The following is a 16,713-nucleotide window of genomic DNA, read 5'->3' as shown; positions in this document are numbered from 1 at the left end:
GTTACTAGTTAGCGGTACTAGTTGGCGGTACTAGTTGGCGGTAGTTAGTGGTAGTAGTTAGAGTGGTAGTAAGCGGCAGTAGTTAGAGTGGTAGTTAGCGGTACTAGTTAGTGGTCGTAGTTAGTGGTAGTAGTTGCTGGTACTAGTTAGCGGTAATAGTTGGCGGTACTAGTTGGTGGTAGTAGTTAGCGGTACTAGTTGGTGGTATTAGTTAAGAGTGGTACTAGTTAGTGGTAGTAGTTGGTGGTAGTAGTAAGAGTGGTACTAGTTAGCGGTACTAGTTACTAGTTAGTGGTAGTAGTTAGCGGTACTAGTTGGTGGTATTAGTTAAGAGTGGTACTAGTTAGTAGTTGGTGGTAGTAGTAAGAGTGGTACTAGTTAGCGGTACTAGTTACTAGTTAGTGGTAGTAGTAAGCGGTACTAGTTGGTGGTATTAGTTAAGAGTGGTACTAGTTAGTGGTAGTAGTTACTAGTTGGTGGTAGTAGTAAGAGTGGTACTAGTTAGTGGTACTAGTTGGTGGTAGTAGTAAGAGTGGTACTAGTTAGCAGTACTAGTTACTAGTTGGTGGTAGTAGTAAGAGTGGTACTAGTTAGCGGTACTAGTTACTAGTTGGTGGTAGTAGTAAGAGTGGTACTAGTTAGCGGTACTAGTTACTAGTTGGTGGTAGTAGTAAGAGTGGTACTAGTTACTAGTTGGTGGTAGTAGTAAGAGTGGTACTAGTTAGTGGTAGTAGTTACTAGTTGGTGGTAGTAGTAAGAGTGGTACTAGTTAGCGGTACTAGTTACTAGTTGGTGGTAGTAGTTAAGAGTGGTACTATTTAGCGGTACTAGTTACTAGTTGGTGGTAGTAGTAAGAGTGGTACTAGTTAGCGGTACTAGTTACTAGTTGGTGGTAGTAGTTAAAAGTGGTACTAGTTAGCGGTACTAGTTACTAGTTGGTGGTAGTAGTAAGAGTGGTACTAGTTAGCGGTACTAGTTACTAGTTGGTGGTAGTAGTAAGAGTGGTACTAGTTAGCGGTACTAGTTACTAGTTGTTGGTAGTAGTAAGAGTGGTACTAGTTAGCGGTACTAGTTACTAGTTGGTGGTATTAGTTAAGAGTGGTACTAGTTAGCGGTACTAGTTACTAGTTGGTGGTAGTAGGAGTGGTACTAGTTAGCGGTACTAGTTACTAGTTGGTGGTAGTAGTAAGCGGTAGTAGTTACTAGTTGGTGGTAGTAGTAAGAGTGGTACTAGTTAGTGGTACTAGTTACTAGTTGGTGGTAGTAGTAAGAGTGGTACTAGTTAGCGGTACTAGTTACTAGTTGGTGGTAGTAGTAAGAGTGGTACTAGTTAGTGGTACTAGTTACTAGTTGGTGGTAGTAGTTAAGAGTGGTACTAGTTAGTGGTAGTAGTTAGTAGTTGGTGGTAGTAGTAAGAGTGGTAGTAGTTAGCGGTACTAGTTACTAGTTGGTGGTAGTAGTAAGAGTGGCACTAGTTAGCGGTACTAGTTACTAGTTGGTGGTAGTAGTAAGAGTGGTACTAGTTAGCGGTACTAGTTGGTGGTATTAGTTAAGAGTGGTACTAGTTTGTGGTAGTAGTTACTAGTTGGTGGTAGTAGTAAGAGTGGTACTAGTTAGCGGCACTAGTTACTAGTTGGTGGTAGTAGTAAGAGTGGTACTAGTTAGCGGTACTAGTTACTAGTTGGTGGTAGTAGTAAGAGTGGTACTAGTTAGTGGTACTAGTTACTAGTTGGTGGTAGTAGTAAGAGTGGTACTAGTTAGTGGTACTAGTTACTAGTTGGTGGTAGTAGTTAAGAGTGGTACTAGTTAGCGGTACTATTCATAATAAAGGTTTTTGGGTTAGATCGCGTTTATTTATAAATGTGTCGTAACCCTCCACCACCCGACACGGCCAATCAGCAAAGAAAAGTGTCACGTTGACAAAAGACAAATAATTCACTACTTCAGCCCACCGGTGTGTTGAAGAGTTAATCCACATTTACAGTTTGAGTACGACGTTTCGCTGGTAAATACATCCAGCATCATCGGGCAATTCGCCAGAATGGTAAAGCCCTCGCTTGCTCCCGGTTTTATATAGAGCAGAAGAGTGACGTCATCACTTAACTCATCAGGTGCAGTGATTAGAGGCGGAGGGGGGGGTAATGTAATTATATAATCGATTAGTAATCAGTCATTGGTTATGATTAGTAATGAATTGTAGATTAGTAATTCTTTAAATCAAAATGTAATGTGTATTATTTAATAATACGCTTCCAGGCCGCACTAAGCCGGTAGCTGTCAGAGCGATTAAAGTTATTCTTGTTCCTCTCAATTTCAATGGATTCTCTAATTAGTCTTTGCCAGTAATAATTAGTTTTACACACCACTGCAACATTGTCAAAATCAATTGAGTGTCCTTGTTGACAAGCATGTTCTGCCACTGCCGACAGTTGTGTTTGAGATAATTTAATATTTCTCTGATGTTCTTTTAGTCTTACGCTGATGTTACGTCCCGTCTGCCCAATGTAGCAGCTGCCACATGAACAATTAATCCGATATACACCTTCTGTTGATAGTTTAGGTAATGCGTCTTTAGTGCAAGATACTAGTTTTTGAATTTTGTGTACTGTACCAAATCTTACTGTAATGTTTTGCTTTTGCAAAACGCGGGCTAATTTGTCAGTTACTCCTGAGATATATGGAATTTTTATTGTTTTAACAATCTGGTCGCTTTCAGTAGTATTGCTTTGCGATCGTGATTTGGCATTCAGTGCTCTGTTAATTTGAGCATTATTGTAGCCATTCTGTCGTAGTGCGTCTTTAACGTGTTTAATCTCTCTCACTAGACTCTCACCATCTGACACTGTTTTCGCCCGATGTACGAGCGTCTTGATAAGAGAGGATTTTTGAGCTGGATGATGATGTGATTCTGCATTCAGATAGGCATCAGTGTGCGTTTGCTTTCTGTAAACGCTGTGTGTTATTTTACCGTTTAGGCCATGTCCAAGCAAAATATCTAGGAATGGGAGTGTGTTATTCACCTCCATTTCCATGGTGAACTGGATGGCCGGGTTTTGAGCATTGAGATGATTTAGAAAATCATTAAGTGTATCTTTACCATGTGGCCAGACAACCAAAGTGTCATCCACATACCTAAACCAAAAGGATGGTTTTAATGTGCTCGAGGCAAGTGCTCTTATTTCAAAGTTTTCCATGTACAAAAAGGCCTTAACTTTGCCGTTACCCCACGCACAATTCCAGTGGATGAGATAATTGCTGAGGTAGAATCAGCAGTTAGACTCCTTCCACATAATGAGGCAGAGATGACTAGACATGAGGTTGCTAAAATAATTGAGAATAGCAAAGTTCCAAAAGTAAATATTAGCTCTAACGAGGCAAAAGCCTTAAGAGAGCTGCGTGTAAATAAGGATATCCAAATCCTAGCAGCTGATAAAGGCCGCACTACTGTACTGATGTCACGAGCCGATTATGATAATAAAATTAGAAATTTACTAGAGGAAAGTACCTACATTAAAATTAAACGAGATCCAACTAATACTTTAGAACGTAAGACCACTGCAATAATTGCAAATTCATTAATCCCTAAAAATGAGCAATACCTAATTAAGCCAAGGGCCTCAAAACCACCTAGACTCTATGGGCTACCAAAGATTCATAAAATCGGCATCCCATTACGACCCATAGTCAGTACAATTGGCTCTGCCACATATCAATTAGCAAAATATATAACCAAACAAATACAGCCCTACATCGGTAAGACATCTTCATTCATAAAAAATTCAGAACATCTTGTGAATGTGATTAAAGATATTAAACTTACTCCTGATGATATTCTGGTAAGCTTTGATGTGATTTCTCTATTCACTAAGGTTCCAGTGGACGAATCGCTTAAATTACTTGATACACTAGTAAAGAATACCGGTTTACAAAAAGATATTCCGAAACTTGCTGGCCATTGCTTAAATAACACTTACTTCTTATGGAGAGGGGATTTCTTTAAACAAAAGGAAGGAGCAGCAATGGGTTCTCCTTTATCCCCTGCTATAGCAAATTTGTACATGGAAAACTTTGAAATAAGAGCACTTGCCTCGAGCACATTAAAACCATCCTTTTGGTTTAGGTATGTGGATGACACTTTGGTTGTCTGGCCACATGGTAAAGATACACTTAATGATTTTCTAAATCATCTCAATGCTCAAAACCCGGCCATCCAGTTCACCATGGAAATGGAGGTGAATAACACACTCCCATTCCTAGATATTTTGCTTGGACATGGCCTAAACGGTAAAATAACACACAGCGTTTACAGAAAGCAAACGCACACTGATGCCTATCTGAATGCAGAATCACATCATCATCCAGCTCAAAAATCCTCTCTTATCAAGACGCTCGTACATCGGGCGAAAACAGTGTCAGATGGTGAGAGTCTAGTGAGAGAGATTAAACACGTTAAAGACGCACTACGACAGAATGGCTACAATAATGCTCAAATTAACAGAGCACTGAATGCCAAATCACGATCGCAAAGCAATACTACTGAAAGCGACCAGATTGTTAAAACAATAAAAATTCCATATATCTCAGGAGTAACTGACAAATTAGCCCGCGTTTTGCAAAAGCAAAACATTACAGTAAGATTTGGTACAGTACACAAAATTCAAAAACTAGTATCTTGCACTAAAGACGCATTACCTAAACTATCAACAGAAGGTGTATATCGGATTAATTGTTCATGTGGCAGCTGCTACATTGGGCAGACGGGACGTAACATCAGCGTAAGACTAAAAGAACATCAGAGAAATATTAAATTATCTCAAACACAACTGTCGGCAGTGGCAGAACATGCTTGTCAACAAGGACACTCAATTGATTTTGACAATGTTGCAGTGGTGTGTAAAACTAATTATTACTGGCAAAGACTAATTAGAGAATCCATTGAAATTGAGAGGAACAAGAATAACTTTAATCGCTCTGACAGCTACCGGCTTAGTGCGGCCTGGAAGCGTATTATTAAATAATACACATTACATTTTGATTTAAAGAATTACTAATCTACAATTCATTACTAATCATAACCAATGACTGATTACTAATCGATTATATAATTACATTACCCCCCCCTCCGCCTCTAATCACTGCACCTGATGAGTTAAGTGATGACGTCACTCTTCTGCTCTATATAAAACCGGGAGCAAGCGAGGGCTTTACCATTCTGGCGAATTGCCCGATGATGCTGGAAGTATTTACCAGCGAAACGTCGTACTCAAACTGTAAATGTGGATTAACTCTTCAACACACCGGTGGGCTGAAGTAGTGAATTATTTGTCTTTTGTCAACGTGACACTTTTCTTTGCTGATTGGCCGTGTCAGGTGGTGGAGGGTTACGACACATTTATAAATAAACGCGATCTAACCCAAAAACCTTTATTATGAATAATATTGGTCGCGAAAGCCTACGTGTTAAACTTAGCGGTACTAGTTACTAGTTAATGGTAGTAGTTAAGAGTGGTACTAGTTAGCGGTACTAGTTACTAGTTGGTGGTAGTAGTTAAGAGTGGTACTAGTTAGCGGTACTAGTTACTAGTTGGTGGTAGTAGTTAAGAGTGGTACCTGCTCCGACTCCTCATCACTGATGTTTGTGCGACCCAGCATGGTCGCCTTGACAGTAGAAAGGATCTTGAGCTGCGTGGAGATCGTGGGGATCCTCTCACAAACCTAGCACAGAGTGGGGGGAGAGAGTGGGGGGAGAGAGTGGGGGGAGAGAGTGGGGGGAGAGTGGGGGGAGAGGGGAGTAGTGAGTAGAGTTGCCACCGCTACTGCGGATTCCTCACCGCAGATTATCAGATTGGCTACGTGAGGTGTAAAAGAAGGTCAACACACACACACACACACCATACACACCACACCACACACACACCACACACACACCACACACACACCACACACACACACCCACCACACACACACCACGCACACACACACCACACACCATGCGCACACACACACCACACACACACCACACACACAGTCACACACACCACACACACACAGTCACACACACAGTCACACACACACACCACACACACACACCACACACACACACACTACACACACACACCACACACACCACACCACACACACACACCACACTAAACCCACTCCACCCCACCCACCCCACACACCCACCCACCCCACCCACTCCACCCACCCACCCCACCCACCCCACCCACCCCACACACCCACCCCACCCCACCCACTCCACCCACCCCACCTGCAGCAGGTTGGTGCGGATCCTCTTGTCCGTGCACTGCTTGGCCACTTCTTTGGCGAGCCCCGTCACCTCGTCGGAGGCCTTGGCGATGTCCTTGGCGCACTGGATGAGGGCCCTCTTGTTGCCGGAGCCTCCACGCACCAGGCGGGACATCTCGGCCATGAGCAAGGCCATCCGCTTGGCGGCCGCGATGATGTCGTTACCCTGGGCGGGGAGAGGTGGTGGTGGTGGTGGTGGTGGGGGGGGAGAGGTGGTGGTGGTGGTGGGGGGAGAGGTCATGTCGATGAGTCTCACTGCTGCTCGGCATCGGTCCTTTGTTCACCTCGCCCCACCCACGAAACCGCTCGCTCACTCGCTCACTCACTCGCTCGTCCGCTCGCTCACCCGCCCGCTCGCTCACCCGCTCACCCGCCCACTCGCTCACCCACTCACTCACCCGCCCACCCACCCACTCGCCCACCCGCCCACTCACTCACCCGCCCACCCACTCACATATCCATTTACCAACTCAAACACCCACCCACCCACTCATCAATTTACCAACTCATACACCCACCCACTCGCTCATCCACTCGCTAAAACCCCCTTACCAACTCATTCATTCACTCGCTCGCTCATCCAACCATTCGCTCAACCACTCATCCACTCGCCCAGCCACCTGGAGACCCACACGGAGTGGCTCTAGGCTGCAGCACACAGCAGCAGCAGCGACAACAATCACCGCTACCCCTCATTACTGGCAGCAGACTCCATAGGCAGGCAGAGTCTCAGCGTCTTCACTCTGAAGCCAGGCAGAGTCTCAGCGTCTTCACTCTGAAGCCAGGCAGAGTCTCAGTGTCTTCACGCTGAAGCCAAGCAGAGTCTCAGTGTCTTCACTCTGAAGCCAAGCAGAGTCTCAGTGTCTTCACACTGAAGCCAGGCAGTGTCTCAGTGTCTCCACACTGAAGCCAGGCAGTGTCTCAACGTCTCCACTCTGAAGCCAGGCAGAGTCTCAGCGTCTTCACTCTGAAGCCAAGCAGAGTCTCAGCGTCTTCACTCTGAAGCCAGGCAGAGTCTCAGTGTCTTCACTCTGAAGCCAGGCAGAGTCTCAGTGTCTTCACGCTGAAGCCAGGCAGAGTCTCAGTGTCTCCACACTGAAGCCAGGCAGAGTCTCAGTGTCTTCACTCTGAAGCCAAGCAGAGTCTCAGCGTCTTCACTCTGAAGCCAGGCAGAGTCTCAGCGTCTTCACTCTGAAGCCAGGCAGAGTCTCAGTGTCTTCACGCTGAAGCCAGGCAGAGTCTCAGTGTCTCCACACTGAAGCCAGGCAGAGTCTCAGCGTCTTCACGCTGAAGCCAGGCAGAGTCTCAGTGTCTTCACGCTCAAGCCAGGCAGAGTCTCAGCGTCTTCACTCTGAAGCCAGGCAGAGTCTCAGCGTCTTCACTCTGAAGCCAGGCAGAGTCTCAGCGTCTTCATGCTGAAGCCAGGCAGAGTCTCAGCGTCTTCACTCTGAAGCCAGGCAGAGTCTCAGTGTCTTCACACTGAAGCCAGGCAGAGTCTCAGCGTCTTCACTCTGAAGCCAGGCAGAGTCTCAGCGTCTTCACGCTGAAGCCAGGCAGAGTCTCAGCGTCTCCACTCTGAAGCCAGGCAGAGTCTCAGTGTCTTCACTCTGAAGCCAAGCAGAGTCTCAGCGTCTCCACTCTGAAGCCAGGCAGAGTCTCAGTGTCTTCACTCTGAAGCCAGGCAGAGTCTCAGCGTCTTCACACTGGAGCCAGGCAGAGTCTCAACGTCTTCACTCTGAAGCCAGGCAGAGTCTCAGCGTCTTCATGCTGAAGCCAGGCAGAGTCTCAGCGTCTTCACACTGAAGCCAGGCAGAGTCTCAGCGTCTTCACACTGAAGCCAGGCAGTGTCTGAGTGTCTCCACTCTGAAGCCAGGCAGAGTCTCAGCGTCTTCACTCTGAAGCCAGGCAGAGTCTCAGCGTCTTCATGCTGAAGCCAGGCAGAGTCTCAGCGTCTTCACACTGAAGCCAGGCAGAGTCTCAGCGTCTTCACACTGAAGCCAGGCAGAGTCTCAGCATCTTCACTCTGAAGCCAGGCAGAGTCTCAGCATCTTCACTCTGAAGCCAGGCAGAGTCTCAGTGTCTTCACGCTGAAGCCAGGCAGAGTCTCAGCGTCTTCACTCTGAAGCCAGGCAGAGTCTCAGTGTCTTCACTCTGAAGCCAGGCAGAGTCTCAGCGTCTTCACTCTGAAGCCAGGCAGAGTCTCAGCGTCTTCACTCTGAAGCCAGGCAGAGTCTCAGTGTCTTCACTCTGAAGCCAGGCAGAGTCTCAGCGTCTTCACTCTGAAGCCAGGCAGTGTCTCAGCGTCTTCACACTGAAGCCAGGCAGAGTTTCAGTGTCTTCATGCTGAAGCCAGGCAGTGTCTCAGTGTCTTCATGCTGAAGCCAGGCAGAGTCTCAGCGTCTCCACTCTGAAGCCAGGCAGAGTCTCAGCGTCTTCACTCTGAAGCCAGGCAGAGTCTCAGCGTCTTCACACTGAAGCCAGGCAGAGTCTCAGTGTCTTCATGCTGAAGCCAGGCAGTGTCTGAGTGTCTTCACACTGAAGCCAGGCAGAGTCTCAGCGTCTTCACGCTGAAGCCAGGCAGAGTCTCAGCGTCTTCACTCTGAAGCCAGGCAGAGTCTCAGCGTCTTCACTCTGAAGCCAGGCAGAGTCTCAGCGTCTTCACGCTGAAGCCAGGCAGAGTCTCAGCGTCTTCATGCTGAAGCCAGGCAGAGTCTCAGCGTCTTCACTCTGAAGCCAGGCAGAGTCTCAGCGTCTTCACTCTGAAGCCAGGCAGAGTCTCAGTGTCTTCACTCTGAAGCCAGGCAGTCTCAGCGTCTTCATGCTGAAGCCAGGCAGAGTCTCAGCGTCTTCACACTGAAGCCAGGCAGAGTCTCAGCGTCTTCACACTGAAGCCAGGCAGAGTCTCAGCATCTTCACTCTGAAGCCAGGCAGAGTCTCAGTGTCTTCACTCTGAAGCCAGGCAGAGTCTCAGCGTCTTCACTCTGAAGCCAGGCAGAGTCTCAGCGTCTTCACTCTGAAGCCAGGCAGTGTCTCAGCGTCTTCACACTGAAGCCAGGCAGAGTTTCAGTGTCTTCATGCTGAAGCCAGGCAGTGTCTCAGTGTCTTCATGCTGAAGCCAGGCAGAGTCTCAGCGTCTCCACTCTGAAGCCAGGCAGAGTCTCAGCGTCTTCACTCTGAAGCCAGGCAGAGTCTCAGCGTCTTCACACTGAAGCCAGGCAGAGTCTCAGTGTCTTCATGCTGAAGCCAGGCAGTGTCTGAGTGTCTTCACACTGAAGCCAGGCAGAGTCTCAGCGTCTTCACTCTGAAGCCAGGCAGTGTCTCAGCGTCTTCACGCTGAAGCCAGGCAGAGTCTCAGCGTCTTCACTCTGAAGCCAGGCAGAGTCTCAGCGTCTTCACTCTGAAGCCAGGCAGAGTCTCAGCGTCTTCACGCTGAAGCCAGGCAGAGTCTCAGCGTCTTCATGCTGAAGCCAGGCAGAGTCTCAGCGTCTTCACTCTGAAGCCAGGCAGAGTCTCAGTGTCTTCACTCTGAAGCCAGGCAGAGTCTCAGCGTCTTCACACTGAAGCCAGGCAGAGTCTCAGCGTCTTCACTCTGAAGCCAGGCAGTGTCTCAGCGTCTTCACTCTGAAGCCAGGCAGAGTCTCAGCGTCTTCACTCTGAAGCCAGGAAGAGTCTCAGTGTCTTCACTCTGAAGCCAGGCAGTCTCAGCGTCTTCACACTGAAGCCAGGCAGAGTCTCAGCGTCTTCACACTGAAGCCAGGCAGAGTCTCAGCATCTTCACTCTGAAGCCAGGCAGAGTCTCAGTGTCTTCACTCTGAAGCCAGGCAGAGTCTCAGCGTCTTCACTCTGAAGCCAGGCAGAGTCTCAGTGTCTTCACTCTGAAGCCAGGCAGAGTCTCAGCGTCTTCACGCTGAAGCCAGGCAGAGTCTCAGTGTCTTCACTCTGAAGCCAGGCAGAGTCTCAGCGTCTTCACTCTGAAGCCAGGCAGAGTCTCAGCGTCTTCATGCTGAAGCCAGGCAGAGTCTCAGTGTCTTCACTCTGAAGCCAGGCAGAGTCTCAGCGTCTTCACTCTGAAGCCAGGCAGAATCTCAGTGTCTTCACTCTGAAGCCAGGCAGTGTCTCTGAGTGTCTCCACACAGAAGCCAGGCAGTGTCTCAGCGTCTTAATGCTGAAGCCAGGCAGTGTCTCAGCATCTTCACGCTGAAGCCAGGCAGTGTCTGAGTGTCTTCACTCTGAAGCCAGGCAGTGTCTCTGAGTGTCTTCACGCTGAAGCCAGGCAGTGTCTCTGAGTGTCTTCACGCTGAAGCCAGGCAGTGTCTGAGTGTCTTCACGCTGAAGCCAGGCAGTGTCTCTGAGTGTCTTCACACTGAAGCCAGGCAGTGTCTCTGAGTGTCTTCACTCTGAAGCCAGGCAGTGTCTCTGAGTGTCTTCACACTGAAGCCAGGCAGTGTGTCTGAGTGTCTTCACACTGAAGCCAGGCAGTGTCTCTGAGTGTCTTCACACTGAAGCCAGGCAGTGTCTCTGAGTGTCTTCACGCTGAAGCCAGGCAGTGTCTCTGAGTGTCTTCACACTGAAGCCAGGCAGTGTGTCTGAGTGTCTTCACGCTGAAGCCAGGCAGTGTCTCTGAGTGTCTTCACGCTGAAGCCAGGCAGTGTCTCTGAGTGTCTTCACACTGAAGCCAGGCAGTGTCTGAGTGTCTTCACGCTGAAGCCAGGCAGTGTCTCTGAGTGTCTTCACACTGAAGCCAGGCAGTGTCTCTGAGTGTCTTCACTCTGAAGCCAGGCAGTGTCTCTGAGTGTCTTCACACTGAAGCCAGGCAGTGTCTCTGAGTGTCTTCACTCTGAAGCCAGGCAGTGTCTCTGAGTGTCTTCACTCTGAAGCCAGGCAGTGTCTCTGAGTGTCTTCACACTGAAGCCAGGCAGTGTCTCTGAGTGTCTTCACGCTGAAGCCAGGCAGTGTCTCTGAGTGTCTTCACTCTGAAGCCAGGCAGTGTCTCTGAGTGTCTTCACTCTGAAGCCAGGCAGTGTCTCTGAGTGTCTTCACACTGAAGCCAGGCAGTGTCTCTGAGTGTCTTCACGCTGAAGCCAGGCAGTGTCTCTGAGTGTCTTCACTCTGAAGCCAGGCAGTGTCTCTGAGTGTCTTCACTCTGAAGCCAGGCAGTGTCTCTGAGTGTCTTCACTCTGAAGCCAGGCAGTGTCTCTGAGTGTCTTCACACTGAAGCCAGGCAGTGTCTCTGAGTGTCTTCACGCTGAAGCCAGGCAGTGTCTCTGAGTGTCTTCACTCTGAAGCCAGGCAGTGTCTCTGAGTGTCTTCACTCTGAAGCCAGGCAGTGTCTCTGAGTGTCTTCACACTGAAGCCAGGCAGTGTCTCTGAGTGTCTTCACGCTGAAGCCAGGCAGTGTCTCTGAGTGTCTTCACTCTGAAGCCAGGCAGTGTCTCTGAGTGTCTTCACGCTGAAGCCAGGCAGTGTGTCTGAGTGTCTTCACGCTGAAGCCAGGCAGTGTCTCTGAGTGTCTTCACACTGAAGCCAGGCAGTGTCTCTGAGTGTCTTCACTCTGAAGCCAGGCAGTGTCTCTGAGTGTCTTCACTCTGAAGCCAGGCAGTGTCTCTGAGTGTCTTCACGCTGAAGCCAGGCAGTGTCTCTGAGTGTCTTCACGCTGAAGCCAGGCAGTGTCTCTGAGTGTCTTCACGCTGAAGCCAGGCAGTGTCTCTGAGTGTCTTCACGCTGAAGCCAGGCAGTGTCTCTGAGTGTCTTCACTCTGAAGCCAGGCAGTGTCTCTGAGTGTCTTCACGCTGAAGCCAGGCAGTGTCTCTGAGTGTCTTCACGCTGAAGCCAGGCAGTGTCTCTGAGTGTCTTCACACTGAAGCCAGGCAGTGTCTCTGAGTGTCTTCACACTGAAGCCAGGCAGTGTCTCTGAGTGTCTTCACGCTGAAGCCAGGCAGTGTCTCTGAGTGTCTTCACGCTGAAGCCAGGCAGTGTCTCTGAGTGTCTTCACGCTGAAGCCAGGCAGTGTCTCTGAGTGTCTTCACGCTGAAGCCAGGCAGTGTCTCTGAGTGTCTTCACTCTGAAGCCAGGCAGTGTCTCTGAGTGTCTTCACTCTGAAGCCAGGCAGTGTCTCTGAGTGTCTTCACGCTGAAGCCAGGCAGTGTCTCTGAGTGTCTTCACTCTGAAGCCAGGCAGTGTCTCTGAGTGTCTTCACTCTGAAGCCAGGCAGTGTCTCTGAGTGTCTTCACTCTGAAGCCAGGCAGTGTCTCTGAGTGTCTTCACGCTGAAGCCAGGCAGTGTCTCTGAGTGTCTTCACGCTGAAGCCAGGCAGTGTCTCTGAGTGTCTTCACTCTGAAGCCAGGCAGTGTCTCTGAGTGTCTTCACTCTGAAGCCAGGCAGTGTCTCTGAGTGTCTTCACGCTGAAGCCAGGCAGTGTCTCTGAGTGTCTTCACGCTGAAGCCAGGCAGTGTCTCTGAGTGTCTTCACACTGAAGCCAGGCAGTGTCTCTGAGTGTCTTCACGCTGAAGCCAGGCAGTGTCTCTGAGTGTCTTCACGCTGAAGCCAGGCAGTGTCTCTGAGTGTCTTCACGCTGAAGCCAGGCAGTGTCTCTGAGTGTCTTCACGCTGAAGCCAGGCAGTGTCTCTGAGTGTCTTCACGCTGAAGCCAGGCAGTGTCTCTGAGTGTCTTCACGCTGAAGCCAGGCAGTGTCTCTGAGTGTCTTCACGCTGAAGCCAGGCAGTGTCTCTGAGTGTCTGTGTCTCCGCACAGCGTTACCTCGCTTGACCACCGGTGAGTCTCCATCAACAGCGACCGAGCGGCGGCCATCATGGGCCTGTTCACACCCTGCTCCTCGTCGTCGTCCCCCTCCTCCAATCCCAAAAGTAGTCCCTCCTCCTCCTCCTCCTCCTCTTCCTCATCATCCTCCTCCTGCTGCTGCTGCTGCTGCCGATCGTGGGCCCTGCCCTCAGGCTCTCCGCAGCGCGTGAAGCCCTCGGCCCGCGGCGACGGCGTTGTCGTAGCGACGGGCCGCCTCACGTCGTCGCCAGAAAGTAGTTTGGGCGCGAAGAACGAGGAGGGGGGCGTGGGGGGGCAGGAGGAGGCGGCGGCGGCGGCCGTGGTGGCGGTGAGAAACGGAGGTGGTGGTGGTGGTGGAGGTGGTGGTGGAGGTGGTGGTGGTGGTGGTGGAGGTGGTGGTGGAGGTGGTGGAGGTGGTGGTGGAGGTGGTGGAGGTGGTGGTGGTGGCTGCTGCTGCCGGAAGTGAGGGACGGAGGAGATAGCGGAGACGGCAGAGACAAGAGTGGAGACAGCAGGAGACAACGGAGACAAGAGTGGAGACAGCAGAGACAAGAGTGGAGACAGCAGGAGACAACGGAGACAAGAGTGGAGACAGCAGAGACAACAGAGACAAGAGTGGAGACAGCAGGAGACAAGGGAGACAAGAGTGGAGACAGCAGGAGACAAGGGAGACAAGAGTGGAGACAGCAGGAGACAAGGGAGACAAGAGTGGAGACAACAGAGACAAGAGTGGAAACAGCAGGAGACAAGGGAGACAAGAGTGGAGACAACAGAGACAAGAGTGGAGACAGCAGGAGACAAGGGAGACAAGAGTGGAGACACCAGAGACAAGAGTGGAGACAGCAGGAGACAAGGGAGACAAGAGTGGAGACAACAGAGACAAGAGTGGAGACAGCAGGAGACAAGGGAGACAAGAGTGGAGACACCAGAGACAAGAGTGGAGACAGCAGGAGACAAGGGAGACAAGAGTGGAGACAACAGAGACAAGAGTGGAGACAGCAGGAGACAAGGGAGACAAGAGTGGAGACACCAGAGACAAGAGTGGAGACAGCAGGAGACAAGAGTGGAGACACCAGAGACAAGAGTGGAGACAGCAGGAGACAAGGGAGACAAGAGTGGAGACACCAGAGACAAGAGTGGAGACAGCAGGAGACAAGAGTGGAGACACCAGAGACAAGAGTGGAGACAGCAGGAGACAAGGGAGACAAGAGTGGAGACACCAGAGACAAGAGTGGAGACACCAGAGACAAGAGTGGAGACAGCAGGAGACAAGGGAGACAAGAGTGGAGACACCAGAGACAAGAGTGGAGACACCAGAGACAAGAGTGGAGACAGCAGGAGACAAGAGTGGAGACACCAGAGACAAGAGTGGAGACAGCAGGAGACAAGGGAGACAAGAGTGGAGACACCAGAGACAAGAGTGGAGACAGCAGGAGACAAGAGTGGAGACACCAGAGACAAGAGTGGAGACAGCAGGAGACAAGGGAGACAAGAGTGGAGACACCAGAGACAAGAGTGGAGACACCAGAGACAAGAGTGGAGACACCAGAGACAAGAGCGCAGACGAGCGTGGAGCCGGGGAAGTTGCAGAAAAGCAGAGGACGTTGCAGACGATTTCCGCTGCGTCTGTCCCCCCCCGTGTCTCTCCCCCCCCGTGTCTCTCTCCCCCCCCCGGTCTCTCTGCGTGTCTCCCTATGTGTCTCTGTGTGTCTCCCCGTGTGTCTCTGCGTGTCTACCCGTGTCTATCCGTGTCTCCCCTTCTCTCTGTGTGTCTCTGCGTGTCTCTGCGTGTCTCCCCCCCGTGTGTCTCCCCCCGTGTGTCTCCCCCCGTGTGTCTCCCCCCGTGTGTCTCCCCCCGTGTGTCTCCCCGTGTCTCTCTGCGTGTCTCTCTCCGTGTGTCTCCCCCCGTGTCTCCCCCCGTGTCTCCCCGTGTCTCCCCGTGTCTCCCCCTGTGTCTCCCCGTGTGTCTCCCCGTCTCCCCCTGTGTCTCCCCGTGTCTCCCCCTGTGTCTCCCCGTGTCTCCATGTCTCCCCGTGTCTCTCCCCGTGTCTCCCCCTGTGTCTCCCCGTGTGTCTCCCCGTCTCCCCTAGTGTCTCCCCGTGTCTCCCCCTGTGTCTCCCCGTGTCTCCCCGTGTCTCCCCCCGTCTCCCCCTGTGTCTCCCCCTGTGTCTCCCCCCGTATCTCCCCGTGTCTCCCCGTGTCTCCCCGTGTCTCCCCGTGTCTCCCCGTGTCTCCCCGTGTGTCTCCCCGTGTCTCTCCCCGTGTCTCCCCGTGTCTCCCCCTGTGTCTCCCCGTGTCTCCCCGTGTCTCCCCCCGTGTCTCCACGTGTCTCCCCCTGTGTCTCCCCCTGTGTCTCCCCCCGTATCTCCCCGTGTCTCCCCGTGTCTCCCCGTGTCTCCCCGTGTCTCCCCGTGTCTCCCCGTGTCTCCCCGTGTCTCCCCGTGTCTCCCCGTGTGTCTCCCCGTGTCTCTCCCCGTGTGTCTCCCCGTGTCTCCCCGTGTCTCCCCGTGTCTCCCCGTGTGTCTCCCCGTGTCTCCCCGTGTCTCCCCGTGTCTCTCCCCGTGTCTCCCCGTGTCTCCCCGTGTCTCCCCGTGTCTCCCCGTGTGTCTCCCCGTGTCTCTCCCTGTGTCTCTCCCCGTGTCTCCACGTGTCTCCCCCCGTGTCTCTCCCCGTGTGTCTCCCCGTGTCTCCCCGTGTGTCTCACCGTGTCTCCCCGTGTCTCTCCCCGTGTCTCCCCGTGTCTCCCCCCGTGTCTCTCCCTGTGTCTCTCCCCGTGTCTCCCCGTGTCTCCCCCCGTGTGTCTCCCCGTGTCTCCCCGTGTCTCCCCGTGTCTCTCCCCGTGTCTCCCCGTGTCTCCCCGTGTCTCTCCCCGTGTCCCCCCGTGTCTCCCCGTGTCCCCCCGTGTCTCCCCGTGTCTCCCCGTGTCCCCCCGTGTCTCCCCCCGTGTCTCCCCGTGTGTCTCCCCGTGTCTCCCCGTGTCTCCCCGTGTCTCTCCCCGTGTCCCCCCGTGTCTCCCCGTGTCCCCCCGTGTCTCCCCGTGTTCCCCCGTGTCTCCCCCCGTGTCTCCCCGTGTGTCTCCCCGTGTCTCCCCGTGTCTCCCCGTGTCTCCCCGTGTCTCCCCGTGTCTCTCCCCGTGTCTCCCCGTGTGTCTCCCCGTGTCTCCCCGTGTCCCCCCGTGTCTCCCCGTGTCTCCCCGTGTCTCCCCGTGTGTCTTCCCGTGTCTCCCCGTGTCCCCCCGTGTCCCCCCGTGTCTCCCCGTGTCTCCCCGTGTCTCTCCCCGTGTCTCCCCCCGTGTCTCCCCGTGTCTCCCCGTGTCTCCCCGTGTGTCTCCCCGTGTGTCTCCCCGTGTGTCTCCCCGTGTCTCCCCCGTGTGTCTCCCCGTGTGTCTCCCCGTGTGTCTCCCCGTGTGTCTCTCCCCGTATCTCCCTGTGTCTCCCCGTGTCCCCCCGTGTCTCCCCGTGTGTCTCCCCGTGTCTCTCCCCGTGTCTCTCCCCGTGTGTCTCCCCGTGTCTCCCCATGTGTCTCTCCCCGTGTCTCCCCGTGTGTCTCCCCGTGTCTCCCCGTGTCTCCCCGTGTCTCTCCCCGTGTCTCCCCCCGTGTCTCCCCGTGTCTCCCCGTGTCTCCCCG

At 52.2% G+C, this 16,713-nt stretch overlaps 1 protein-coding gene across 1 annotated transcript in view; it reads right to left on the bottom strand.

Annotated features, from left to right (window-relative positions):
* LOC142922748 (vinculin-like) overlaps positions 1-16,713 on the bottom strand; it is a gene marked incomplete at its 5' end in the record, with an annotated part of 32,502 nt that overhangs the window by 2,427 nt on the left and 13,362 nt on the right. Inside the window, 2 exon segments of the mRNA XM_076063592.1 lie at positions 5,611-5,715; positions 6,272-6,475. Coding sequence (XP_075919707.1) covers positions 5,611-5,715; positions 6,272-6,475 — 309 coding nt within the window.

The sequence above is a fragment of the Petromyzon marinus genome, unplaced genomic scaffold, assembly GCF_048934315.1.
Source record: "Petromyzon marinus isolate PM22_M1 ecotype Great Lakes invasive population unplaced genomic scaffold, UKy_Petmar_22M1.pri1.0 PM_Scaffold_160, whole genome shotgun sequence".
NCBI lineage: Eukaryota > Metazoa > Chordata > Hyperoartia > Petromyzontiformes > Petromyzontidae > Petromyzon > Petromyzon marinus.
This window is presented reverse-complemented; position numbering and strand designations above follow the sequence as displayed.